Source organism: Otolemur garnettii, unplaced genomic scaffold (assembly GCF_000181295.1).
Source record: "Otolemur garnettii isolate 467f Iridium unplaced genomic scaffold, OtoGar3 scaffold00073, whole genome shotgun sequence".
Lineage (NCBI taxonomy): Eukaryota > Metazoa > Chordata > Mammalia > Primates > Galagidae > Otolemur > Otolemur garnettii.
In genome coordinates this window covers 2,036,598-2,049,670 of record NW_003852468.1, presented here as the reverse complement: position 1 = coordinate 2,049,670, position 13,073 = coordinate 2,036,598, and the positions used below count along the sequence as shown (strand labels likewise).

The following is a 13,073-nucleotide window of genomic DNA, read 5'->3' as shown; positions in this document are numbered from 1 at the left end:
ATGCTTGGGTGATCAGGCTTGGAAGGGCCTTTGAGTGGTGGGTTCAGACAGTATCTAAGAAATCTGACTTGGTATAAGGGGAAGGGAATCTATGTTACTGACAGTAGGGTTCAGATTCTACACTGAAAGGAGGCAGGTGATGAGCCTGGATCTTCCCCAGTTCCTCCTGGGGTAGCTCTACTGTCTGTCCCCAAGACCCCCCCAGGATGTCTGGGCATCCTTAAAGTCAGAGAAATGAAATATTTGTGAGTCCTGGAATGTGGGAACAACAAATCATCCAAACAAGTAAACAGGATAGACAAATTCTCTTTCCCATTGGGAGCATTTGGTCTAAAGTCTGATTCCTGCCTAGGAATTCTCCGCTCATAATTTGCATTGCTTTGTCAGATTGATATTGCCTAGTTCTGTAGGATCTTTCTCTTGAGTTCAGTGGCCATCTCAGGACAATGCATGCTGTGCAATGGTTAACTGGCTGGATAAGTCCACAAAGCTGAATCCTAATTCAACTATGAGCATCTCTGATTCTACTTCCAATTCTAGGTGACTTTTCCAAACTGAATTTTCCTATATTTCTGTTAAATGGGGGAATGGAAGAGCATGTTGGTTGTGGAGTTTAAACAAAAGATTTAAGAACTGAAAAGTGCCTCCTGGGTATATAAATTAGGACAGACCGAAACCTCATTTTCCTTTCCTTTTCCTTTTTTTTTTTTTTTTTTTTTTTTTTTTTTTTTTTTTTTTTTTTTCATAATCAGAGAGGAAGTTAAGAGAAAAGAGAATACAGAACTTGGACGAAAAGTCTGGCTTTTCTAAAATGCACCACCAGGTCCTAGCTCTTTGAAACTCATGATTTTCAGGGCATCATTCATTTGGAATCAATCACAGCCTTGTGACGTCTCAGAAACAGTTTCGTGTTGCTTTTAACTACTTAACTTTTTCTGTCTGTGTGTTCGTTGTTTTCAGCTATTAGGGGCTGTACCTGTCTGATGCCCGAGCTCCCTCCCAAGTCTAGCACAGCGAGCGTTTCGCATGGTTACCTGCTCAAGAATTGTTTGCTAAGGAATTAATAAGCCCTTGGAAGGAAAGATAAGAAGAAGAAATTTCTTTCTTTTTCGATGAGAATGTGCATTTCTCTGTTTATTTCGGATACGAATCAGCTAGTCGGTGTAAATTGTGCTTTTATATGTTCACCAGGTTACCTACACCTGAGCTTGGGCTGAGATTAAGAAATCCGTCCGGGGAAGATAACACGGGCGGGATCTGGAAGGCTCTGAACCGCGAGGAGGAGGCGGAGTCACGGAGAGTTTGAGTCTCTCCGTCCAATCAAAAGGAGCCGGTAGCAGCCGGAGGGGAGATAAAAGGGGAGCGGGACTTGTAGAATCCCGCCCAGTAGCGCTAGCCCGCCCCGCCGCCCCTCAGTTTAGCTGCTCCTGCCCACAGAGAGCGGCCGGTTCTGAGGCTAACACCCGCAATGGCCTTTGCAAATCTGCGGAAAGTGCTCATCAGCGACAGCCTGGACCCTTGCTGCCGGAAGATCCTGCAAGATGGAGGGCTGCAGGTGGTGGAGAAGCCGAACCTGAGCAAAGAGGAGCTGATAGCTGAGCTGCAGGTAAGGCGAGCCGGAGAAAAGCGAGGTCTCCGGGGCGACCTCTGCCAAAACCAGCTGCCGCGCTTGACCGGGCCAGCGCGCCCCACTTCCGTTCCGGGGCCTCCAGAGATGGGGGACAGCGCGGGGAGGGGGAGAAGGAGGGAGAAGCCAACAGAGGCCAGCTGCAGGATGCAAACTTTCCGTTCAGTTTGCAACGGCGCGTTTCGCGCTGGCTTGCCTCCCGCGAGCCCTGAGAAGTGCGGGCTGCACCAACTGGTCGTGCAGGCTGCTCGCTGGATGCCAGCGCAGCTCCGGCGCCTTCGAGTGCAGCGGCCCAGGCGGGGCAGCAGGGCGCCGCCTCCCCCACCCTGTCCCACGCGTGGGGGTAGCGGAGGAGGGGAGGGAAAGTGGCCCGGGGACCGGCGAGTCTACCCCAACCAAGACCTGGCCCGCTGGGCCCATTCCAGCCTCCTTCTGAGGGCGCTGGCGGAGCCCCAGCTTGTCTCGTGGCTGCTGGGAGCTGCCGGGGAAGGCGGCCCCCGTTGGGCAGCAAACGCGTACCCGCCTTTCGTCTGATGCAAGACTGCGGCGAGCTTTCACCGGCCCTTGCCTCCTGGGAGCGCTCGGAGGAAAGGGGAGTGGGCAGGGGGCCTGCGGTCCAGGCTCAGCCTCCATCTGGGGCCCAGGACCGACGACCTCACCTTTGACTTCATGGCTGGTTAGGAGTGACCACACTGGACTAGAATCTGATCCCAACATCTCCCACGCCCCCCAGGGGAAATTTATAGTCTTAATAAATCTTAGGAACGATATCTTGATTTGTTTTGGTATACGATTAGTTAAATCTATTTCAAATCTTTATCTATCTCGTTTGAAAACGTCCCGCGAGTTTTGGTGGCCTTGTCCAACACGTTTGTGAGCTCTTCACTCCAGCGCCTGCTCGTGTGATCCACCCAGCTGCCGGAAGCCTCTTCCTCACCCCCAAATCCTGCACCTGTGCAGAGCCTCCCGAAGCTTGCGGGCTAGTAAGACAGCGCGGCCAGCAAACAGGCAGCTAGACAGGTGACACAGGCCTTAAACACTGCCTTAGACCGTCCAGCTGCCTGCTTTCCTGCTGGGTTACTGGAGAGGAGCCCCTGGCACTCCTCACCTCCGTCCCTGTGTGAAGGTAGCTGTGGCTCTGGCCAGGGACCAGCAAGGCAGTGGAGTGGCCTCCAGACCAGCTTCAGACCCTCACCTCCACCAGAGCTCCAGATTGGGAAGAGTGGCCTCAGTTAGGGCTTTTACAGCTCTCTAATAGAAATTAGAAATCTTGTGCCCCAATCAGGGGGCAGGGATCTAGAAGCAGAATTGACAAGAATGGAGGCCTCACTGGTCACCCGTTCCATGAAGTCAGGAACTGGCTGGGTAGGTGCTGCCAGTCTGGGCTGAAACTTGGAGAACTGTTTAAAGGCACTAAAACCCCTTGGTAGGAGTGGGGGTGTTTGTTGGCTAAGATGACTGCTCGCATCCTGGGGCTAAGCTTTCATGTCAGTCTTTGTAAACCATTTGGTTCAGAACCCCAGTGAATCTCCCTGAGCAGTGCTCTGAAAGGTCCTTACTTCCACTCTCTGCCACTTTCATTCTGCATGTAGAGGTATCTGCCATAATGTCTCCTGCCCTCCCCATTTAAATCTTTTTAATGCCAAAGGATGCTTTGCACCATTGCTAGAACTGGGCCTGGCCTTGGTTCCCACTCCCTCCCGTTCCTGGCAGGCACATTTTGCTCTCTCTCACTCTGCAGTCAGAAAACATAATCATTCCTCCCTTCCCCCTCAATGGCGCTTTTCAGACTTGCAGCTAGCCACTGCTGGGTTTGATGGTCATGATCAGCATTTTAAAGAACGAAGTGGGAAATATCAGAGGGCAATCCAGATAGGAAGACTTTAAGTATTGTTCCATGAACTATCTTTCACTTATGTGTGTAGCTGTGTGTGTGTGTGGGGGGGGGTATAAAATCACAACTGAAAGGTATATTTCTTATTATTGGTCTCAGTCCAAAAAGTTTGGAAAACATTGGCTTGGAATAATAAAGCATCCTGTTTGGAGCTCACAGCTTAAGCAGAAAACATTTACTTAATCTTACCATGCATCAGTGGCTTTTTAATTTTGACCATGATCCATGATGAGAAATTTATTTTGTATCATAACTCACTATACGCATGCATGTGCATACACACATACACACACACACTGGTTATTAAGTGACACCACATCTGATGCATTCTAATGCATTTCTTCTGTTTCCTTATATAGCAGCGCTGGTCAGGACCACTAAATTGAACAATGGTAATGCATTTAACTTACTGAAACACATTTATATCTTTATATCTCAAAATTTTAAGAAAGATTCAGAAGGGAATCAGTCTTTCCATTCAACAGTTTATCTGTTCAGAGGCTCTTTTAAAGTAACAATATTTTGCACAGGATTTCATTTACAAAAGTTAAATAAGCACTGGTTAATCAGGAGCACAGTATTATGCAAAGCTGGGTGTACCTGCCCTCTCTATAGTTGGGGAATATGACTTGGAGAGTTACAGTGACTGCCTATGGTTTAAGACAGAGATAGGAGCAATGCTAGAATTACCCCTAAAGCCAAGTCTGTCCTCTTGGGAAAGGAAGCTTGTGTGAACTTGAGGAATAAGAAAGAGTTTCCACTGCTGAGTTAGCATAGTTTGTCTGAAACAGGCATAAATCCAGCAGTCTTCCAGCCAAAGGCAGCTAAGGATAGGGTGAGCAGGGAGAACGATGTGTAGGAAGTGCCTGTTCCATCTGCAGGGGGTACTGAAACCACAGGCAGAGAGCAGTAAACCTCACTTGTTGAGACTTGTATTCTCAGCCAGGAAGTGCCCAAGAGGAGGGAGGACCGTGAGGTGCTGGAGAAGAAAGTTTGAATGCTGACTGCACCCAGGATGTTAGCAGACATGGGCATTTCATAGTCTTTCTGAGTAGAGGAGAGGAGCTAGCCAAAGGGAGCAAAGTCTTTGAAGGAGATAATTTATGGCCTGAAGAGGGTGGGAGCTTGGAGTGTAGGGGTTTGAGGGCTTGGCAGGAGGTGGGTTGGTGCCGGGTTAATGTGTGCTGGCTGCTTGGATAAGGGGAAAGTGCTGGTGCTTGAGCTTCTAAGGGGCTGTGGAAGCCAGTTAACTCTGACCAGTGTGGGAACTTGATTCTAATGTGGGGCCAGAGTCTCTTGACTGGGAGTCTCCAAACGTAGATTCTACCCTTGGGACAGGTGAGCTCAAATGTATGTCCCTACCAGTCTGATTGGAGACTCTCAAACTCCCTGGCAAAGAAGGCTGGTTTGAGGGGAAAGTTGAGAAACTACAGGGTCTACGAGGTTGGACAGTTAAGTTGGAGGTCAGACAATTTAGTGTGTGAACTCATCCTGAACAAAGTACTCCATGCTTCCTTGCTGGATATCACTATGGTTGTCTTCGAAGTACTCCCCTTGGGAAGCTCGGCACCAATGCCAGTGCCTAGTCCACCCTTCAATGCAATTTTGAACTTTTTCTGGAATGGTCATCATAACTATCATATAAGGTTTGACCATTAAGTTCATGAACTCATCCTAGAAAAAGTGCTTTGAAGGGTGAACTAGGCACTGGCGTCTATGCATAACTTCCAAGGGGCGTATTCTCTTATCAGTTGAACTTGGACCCTTGGTCGTGGGTTTACCACTTCAAAGGGGGTTTGTTTCCTCAGTGTGCTACAGATGGTGTCCTTGCTGTTTGTAAAGGAAAGCACACTACAGAGGTGCTTATACATTGCAGCTGCCTCCAAAAAAGTTGTGCAGGGTACACTTCTACTCTCCTCCATTCTTGCCAACACTGAACATTATCATTTTCTTTTTGCCAATTTGATGCCTGAAAAAGCACAGTTTAAAATTTACATTCCTTTGATATCTTCAACTAGTGTTGAATTTTTTTTTTTTATGAATTAGTAGCCACTTAGTTCTGTGCATTGCCTACTTGTTATATCTTTACCTATTTTTTATTGGGTTCTTTATCCTTTAAAAAAATTGATTTGTAGAAAGTCGATCATTTTGGGTGATGAATTCTTGTTCTGTTATTTATGGTACAAGTTTTCTTCCCAAATCAAGACCCCCATTTGCAGCTGGATATGGTGGCTCATGCCTGTAATTCTAGCACTTTGGGAGGCCAAGGTGGGTGGATTGCCTGAGCTCAGGAATTCAACACCAGCCTGAGCAAAAGTGAGACCCCATCCCTACTGAAAATAGAAAAACTAGCCAGCATCATGATGAGTGCCTGTATTCCCAGCTACTTAGGAGGCTGAGTCAGGAAGATCTCTTGAGTCCAAGAGTTTGAGTCTGCTGTGAGCCATGACACCATAGCCCTGCACTCTACCCAGAGTAATAGAGTGAGATTCTATCTCAAAAAAAGAAAAAATAAATAAAGGTCCCTATTTGCCCTTTACTTTGCTTAGGGATCTTTCCCACACAGAAGTTAAAATTTTGAGTTTGTCAGTATTTTCTTCCATGGTTTCTGGGATTTGTGTCTTGCTTATGAAAGGTTTTCCAGTCATAAAAATATCCCTTTGCATTTCCTCCTACTTCCTATATTTAAAAAATTTTTAATTCACCTGAATTTTTAAAAATCTGAAGAGAGGAAGAAATTAAATATTTTTTCCCCTGGGTTTTCTTAACACTATTCTCTATTTAATTCTTCCTTTCCCCTTCAATTTGAGTTCTACCTTTATTTTCTATATTCCCACATATCCCTGGCATACATATACCACACTTATTATTCCATTCATGCGTTGTTAGGCCCTTGGGCTGTTTCTCCACCTTTGTGATTGTGAACAGAGCTGTGATAAACATTCTAGTGCAAATGTCCTTATGATAAAATGATTTTATTTTCTTCTGGGCAGATACCTGATAATGGGATTTCAGGATCAAATGGAAGGTCTACTTGTAGCTCTTTGAGGATTCTCCATACTTCTTCACCAAAGGACTATATTAGTTTGCAGTCCCACCAACAGTGTACAAATGCTTCCCTCTGTCCACATCCACACCAGCATCTACAGCTTTGGGACCTTGGGATAGGGGCCGTTCTCGTGGGGTTAGGTAATATGTCAAACTGCTTTCAATTTGTATTTCTCTGATAAGTTTCTCAAGAATGGAAAAGCAAGCATCCCATGTACTCAGTACTATGTTGAAACTAGTAGATCAACAAATATAGGTCCACACAAGAGAAACACACAAATCCAATAAGAGGGAGGGGCGTGGGGGGAGGGGTTGTAAGTTCCCACCTGATGGGCACAGTGTAGGGGTACATGGCACATGACCTGGGTGAAGGACTAAGCTGCAGCTCAGACTTCACCTTACAACAGCAAACAATGTAATCTAATCGTAAGTGCCCTCGTATCAATCCAAAAATGAATTAATGAATATATTCAAATTTTTCACTATAAAACATTGCCTTCGACTCAATCTCAATAACTCACAATTGGAAATAGCCCAGTTTATGTGAAAAAATAAATAACTGAACAAAGTGTAAAGTTTTATGCTTAGACAATTTAGGGTGTACGCAAACTGTCTAATTAGTATGTTGTGATTATATGTAAAGTGGAATTAAGCATTGGTTTGAATAGTTACACACAGGTTTCTCCAAACGCTTGACTGCCTAATTCGACTTCTGAAAGCCGCATGGGACACAGAACAATTCTTCATCGTGCAGGATTACTCCAGACAATGCTAACATCCTGACACCTGTTCAGCAAATGGCAATGACAGCCCCTAGTGTGATAATTAACAAAATAAACTCTCAAGTTAAAACAAATGACCCTGTAACCCTGACTTAAGCATAACAAAATGGATGCATGTAGCTAGAAACACTTATACCCTCATAAATCTTGAAATTAAAAACAATTAAATTAAATAAATTCCCCATATCCATGGATTTGTTCATCTGGTGCCTATTTGGCATGCTGATTGATTTTTTTTGATTTCTGAATGTTTTTTCCTGACTTCCTTTCAACTTGTTCTCCATTTTCAAAATTCTTGAACATCTTAGAGTGCTCTCATAAGTAGATTTTCATGGCTTCTTATCACATTTAGGGGAAGGGATTTCTGATGGGGGAATTTTAGGCACGTGAAATGTTTAGATTACTTGGGGAAGGATGGTAGGTGTGAGGATGGGGGCCTCTTAAATCATGGAACTCATTTATTCAGTGGGAGTGTTTTATTACCAACCATGAGCTTGCCCGTAAGCCAAAGGCAAGTTTTTCTTCTAGTCAGAGGGATCTGTTCCTATTTGTACTGACTCCCAGCAGGCAAGCTGGTTAGAAGGAACAGGTCGCCAGATGATCCGGGGACCTTTGTTAGGGATTCTAGATGCCATTTTGGAGAAGTCACAAGATTTCTGGAAGGTCTCTTGATTCAGGTGTCTTTAAATGCTGTGTCGGGGTGTCTGGAAGGTGGTTGAAGATTTGACTTGGCTCTCAACTAACTTGGATGAGATTCCACCTTCTGTCATATCCCACCATGTGGCCTCAGCAGGTTAAATTCTTTTTGCATCTGTTTACTTCTCTGTAACATCTGACTCAGGGCAGTGCCTCAGGTAAAGCAACTGCTCAAAAAACAGTAGCTACTGAAACTAGTAAATCCCTCTAAGGGATTTTAAAGTTTACTTTTTATACCCAGAGGCTGTGGCCTTGGCTCCAGCCTTATCATTTTGACATCTTGACAGGCTTGCCAGTTCCTCCTTTGTTACCGCCTCCTAGTTGGCCATGACAATGACCTTCTAGTTCTTAGGGTTGATTTTTGACCTGTTACAGTGACCTTGGGCAGGTTACCTCTCAAAGCCTCTGTTTCTTCATCTGGAAACTGCAGATAATTATGTCCCTTCTCCTTGGAGCGGAGTGAGAATAACATAAAGCACCCAGTGTAACTCCCGGAGCCCAGTAGGTGCTCAATAAATGGTTTATATGCACAGCACCGAGGCTGGCGAGACTGTTACTATGAAGATACAGTGGAGAGTATGGATACAGAAATGATTTAATACAAAAATCTTACTTTAGGAATGTACGATATGCTGAAGAGACAAAACCACAGGTCACAGAGGGGCCAAGTGAATATGAAACATTATTCTGGTGACAAGCACAGAAATGGCAGAGCAGGGAGGATGACTGTCCAGTCTGGGGTTCTGGGCAAAGGTGTGTGGAGGAGAAAGTCAGGAGAGTGTGGCCAGGCTGGGGAGCCTCTCCTTCGGACCTGAATGTGGCACAGATGGCAGGATGCTCTTTCTGTGTGGCATTGGCTAATAGTAGGCTGTCAAGTGGGGGAATCAGGGGCCCTGCAGGTGCCACCAGCTGTCAGCCTCCCTGTTCAGGCCGTCAGCACTGAGGTGGCTTCTGTTTGGCTCCTCTAACCCCTTGGTGTCTATGTCACTTTGTGGACCTACATGTTTCTTCTGCCTCAGGACTGTGAAGGCCTTATTGTGCGCTCGGCCACCAAAGTGACTGCTGATGTCATCAACGCGGCCCAGAAGCTGCAGGTGGTGGGCAGGGCTGGCACAGGCGTGGACAATGTGGATCTGGAGGCTGCGACAAGGAAGGGAGTCCTGGTCATGAAGTAAGTCTCAGAGGCTGAAGGGAGGATGGGGGACTGACCAGGTGGGGAGCTGCGTCAGGCAGATGGACTTCCAGGGGAGGCCTGGTCCAGGGCAGGGTGGGCGACCCTGACAGCAGAGTGGTTCCCAAGGCTTCTGAAATTGCATCTGTCTGAGTAAAGTGAAATGTTTCAGGAACCCACCCGCCACACAGCCCCCTCTGCTCACGGAAAGCCTTGGTTTTTATCGCCCTGTTTACAGATGCCCGACCTTTGCTAGCAGACTAGTGACTCTACACTTGCCTCCTCCTCACTTCCCTGCACGATTCTGGAGTTAAGACCCCAATTTCTCTTTCAGTGTTCCAGCAAAAGGGTCTCCTTCAGAGCTGTTTTTGCAGAACCCCAGGGACAGAGGTCGTGGTCAGCTGCCAGTGCAGGACTGCACCTTTCCTGACACGCAGCTGGTGTGGCAAGGCCATCCTCACGCCCCTTCTCTGTCCTCAACTTTCTCTCAGGGACCTCATGGTCCTCCGGTCTCTCCAGGGTACGGGTTAACTGACAAGTCACCTGACTGCGGTCAATATCCCACAGCAGAAATGTTAAACAATAACCCATCCCACATTCTCGCCCAGGACCCGAGGCAGCCACCCCCAGCCCTGCACCTCTACCCTCTCCCTGCACAGCTGTTTACTGAGGACAACGGGAAGCCAGGTGGCTTTGCACAAAGACCATCTCTGAGAGTCCTCTTATCTTGTACAGAATTTCTTGGCTTTTCCCCCTGCTAGCCTTCATTTCTAGACATGAAAAGACAAACCCAGTAAGGGACGAAGGAGGGAGAACATGGATGTTAAATTCTTTCAAAAAACATGAAAAAGGCCTTTGAGAAAAGAAGAACAGTTTAGTGTGTTGCCACCTGTTCTGCTTTCTGCAAAATGGGCGGTCTGCGTCATCGGTCAGTTAGGGCAGAAGGAGGCTTTTCTTTGTTCAGATTTGAGGAGAGATAGGGGATGTCAGGTAGAGATAAAAATATTAGCCTGGTTACTAATCAAGGCCACACTGGGGAAGTCCATGAAGCTGAGCTCTGAATTTGAGACACTTGCTCAGTCATCAGGGGCTCAGCTCTGGCAAGGTCAGTGGCATGGAGCAGTGGGGCATCTATGCTCTCTGTGGGCAGGTAGTTCCTGAGGTGAGACAGGGAGAGCAGAGCTGAGCCAGCACAGATCTCCAGGTCCTCCAACGCATTTCTCCTCTGCCTGAGGAGGAGTGAGGCTGGGGAGAGAGAGGCCCCCTATGCTTCTCTAACAGAGGTCCCCCGCAGGGACAGGGACAAGGGGCTTTTCTTGCAGGCCCGGGCTTAGGGCAGGAGGACCTAAGACTCCAGGATAGCAGTATGGGCTCAGAGGTTTGTACTAAGACTGCTAAGCTCAGGGGCAGTAGAGAACACAGCCTGCACGCAAGGTTTTCTCTAGGGGTGGGAGTGGAATACTGGGTCTCGGCCCACTGATGTCCCCTTTTCTTTGATCTTTAGCACCCCCAACGGGAACAGCCTCAGTGCTGCGGAGCTCACCTGCGGGATGATCATGTGCCTGGCCAGGTAAGTCCCTGACTTCTCAGCAGGGCCCATCTCCCATAGGCTGATTTTTATCACTTGCCCAGCAGACTAATTCAGAGAAACTTAGTGACCTGCAGACTACTGAGAAACTTCAAGGCCATCTCTCCTGTCTCAACCAACATTCATCACAAGGGTTCCCTAGCACCCAGAGGCCAGGTGGCTTCTCAGGTATCCAGAGACTGTGCAGGGAGGGCAGTGGATACCAGCTGCCCAGTTAGCAGCTGGTATCACTACCCAGGAGGAGAGAACAAGAGTGTGTGTGGCCGGTTTTCCTTCTGTTTCTCCTTATGCATTTCCCACTCTCCGCACAGACACTCTGCCTTAACAACCCTTGCAAACGCTCCCTTATCCGGCTGCCCGGAGCATCTTCTCCATTATGTGTCTATGTACCCTCTGCTTAGTGTTTAAGATTAAGTTCAAGTGTGTCAATTTATCATCCAAGAAGCCCTCTCTGGTTCCCCAGATGGGCTGTGTCCCTCACTCATTCCCCTGCCCCCAGGGCTTACCTGTGCCACTCACTATCCTCACAAATCTGTATTATAGTAGAATGGAATGAAAAACTGTTTTGGGAACCCTGGGCCTACCTGTGGATTCATGACACTGTGGGAGGCAAATGGGCAAGTCCTTTGTCCTTCCAGCAGGAGTTCTGGGGGATGTGGGCCTCTGGAGTAGAGGGGACAGCCCAGAAACCCCTCTGTTGTGGATGTGGCCCATAATGTGTGCACGTCTTACTGTGTTCGGTGGTGATTTGGCAAAGCTGACTGCATTGGGTGCTTCTGTTGGACAGGCTTTTCTGTGGTCAGTGGTGGGATCCTTAAACCAGCAGATCTGGGAAGGTCGCCTTACTATGCTCAAACCTGAACCCTTCTAAGACTGAGAATGCTCCTTTCCCATCCTGGAAACCTGCTTTTCTCCTGCTGGGGGCGGATCTGGGGAGTTAACTCTCATTCTCCTGAAGATTTCTACCTGAGGTCTCCAGTATCCACTGATCTTCAGTAGTTGGTGACAGGGGACAGTGGGAGAAAGGAGAGGCAGAGACAGCTCACACAGCATCAGGGTCTCAGCTGGGAGGGGAACCGAGCTGGCCACCTGGACCTCCCAGGCCATGCGGGCCGCGTGCACCTCCCTCTGGAGAAGTACAGAAGCCTGCTGTTGTGGTTTCACTTGAGTAGGGGTCTCAGTGCAACTTTCTATCTAAATTACCTGACTTTTTTCCCTGGAGGTGGATGGAGGGATTGGGAGTTGGGGAAAATGTCCCTCCTATTTCAAGACTGGCTTTATTTAAAGGGACAGGTGGAGCACTGTGATTTAAAGGAAGCTCTTCGTTCTTAGCCACTGGTGTTGTGACCTCACTCATCAAGCATGCATCAAACCTCAGAGGCGCCCAGTGTAGAAGGCATGGCTCTGCTGTTTGTGCCTCACTTGCTGTGTTCCCTGAGGCTGCTTCCCGGTGGGAAGGCAGAGGAGGGAGGGTGCTGCACACTAGACAGGGCAGCTCGGATGGAGAGCAGGCCCCCAGGGCCTATGTGGGGCCTCGGAACAGGTGGCAGGAGCTCCTGAGGTCAGGAGGAAAGGGGGGTGCACTACATGTAGGGGTCCCTGTTGTTTTTAGGCCGTTCCCCCTTAACATATTCCCCCCTGGGAATATTACCTTTCCATATGCACGGGAGTAGGGGTGATGGAGGACTTACCTCGGGGTGCTAGGAAGGGTCTCTCATAAACTATTTTTAGGGGCTTAAGTCTGCTTGTAAAGGGCCGCCCTTATTCTGAGGAGGGCAAGTGGCAACACCTCCTCTCACTTTCCATGGGTTCTGTGGAAGTTTCATTCTACATGCAGGCCTTGCTCACTTGCTGGGTTACCTCTGTCACACAGGAGGGTCCAGTATCTCAGGGTGACCACAGGAACTGTCACCTCTCCAGGTGGCGGCCCCCACTTTTGCCTGCTTTAACTTCTCTTCCTCTTGTTGGTCAGGCTGGCTGCACTGAAGTCTCAGCAGGCCCCTTGCCTGTGTCATGGTCCTCCCCAGTCTGGCCTGGTGAGGACCCCAAAGTGTTAAAAACATGAAGACCTGGGGACCTCCATGACCAGCTGGGTGTATCAGCGTTGGGGGGCGGTGCTCAGGAGTTTCCTGGGCCCTGTGGTGTCACATGCAGCTCGCGGCACTGTGAAGTCACATGGGCGGAAAAGAGGAAGTGAGAGAAACGCGGCTGCTGTAAGGCCTTTGATCAGGCCGGCTTGCCGCGGAAGCCAGCGGCTCCTCAAGGCA

At 48.3% G+C, this 13,073-nt stretch overlaps 1 protein-coding gene across 1 annotated transcript in view; it reads left to right on the top strand.

Moving 5' to 3' along the window:
• Window positions 1-1,252: 1,252 nt before the first annotated feature.
• PHGDH (phosphoglycerate dehydrogenase) overlaps window positions 1,253-13,073 on the top strand; it is a 29,551-nt gene continuing 17,730 nt past the window's right edge. The window contains exons 1-3 of the mRNA XM_003793809.2: window positions 1,253-1,606; window positions 9,067-9,218; window positions 10,723-10,788. Of these exons, the coding sequence (XP_003793857.1) occupies window positions 1,469-1,606; window positions 9,067-9,218; window positions 10,723-10,788 (356 nt within the window). The 5' untranslated portion in view covers window positions 1,253-1,468. The remainder of the gene's footprint in view (window positions 1,607-9,066; window positions 9,219-10,722; window positions 10,789-13,073) is intronic.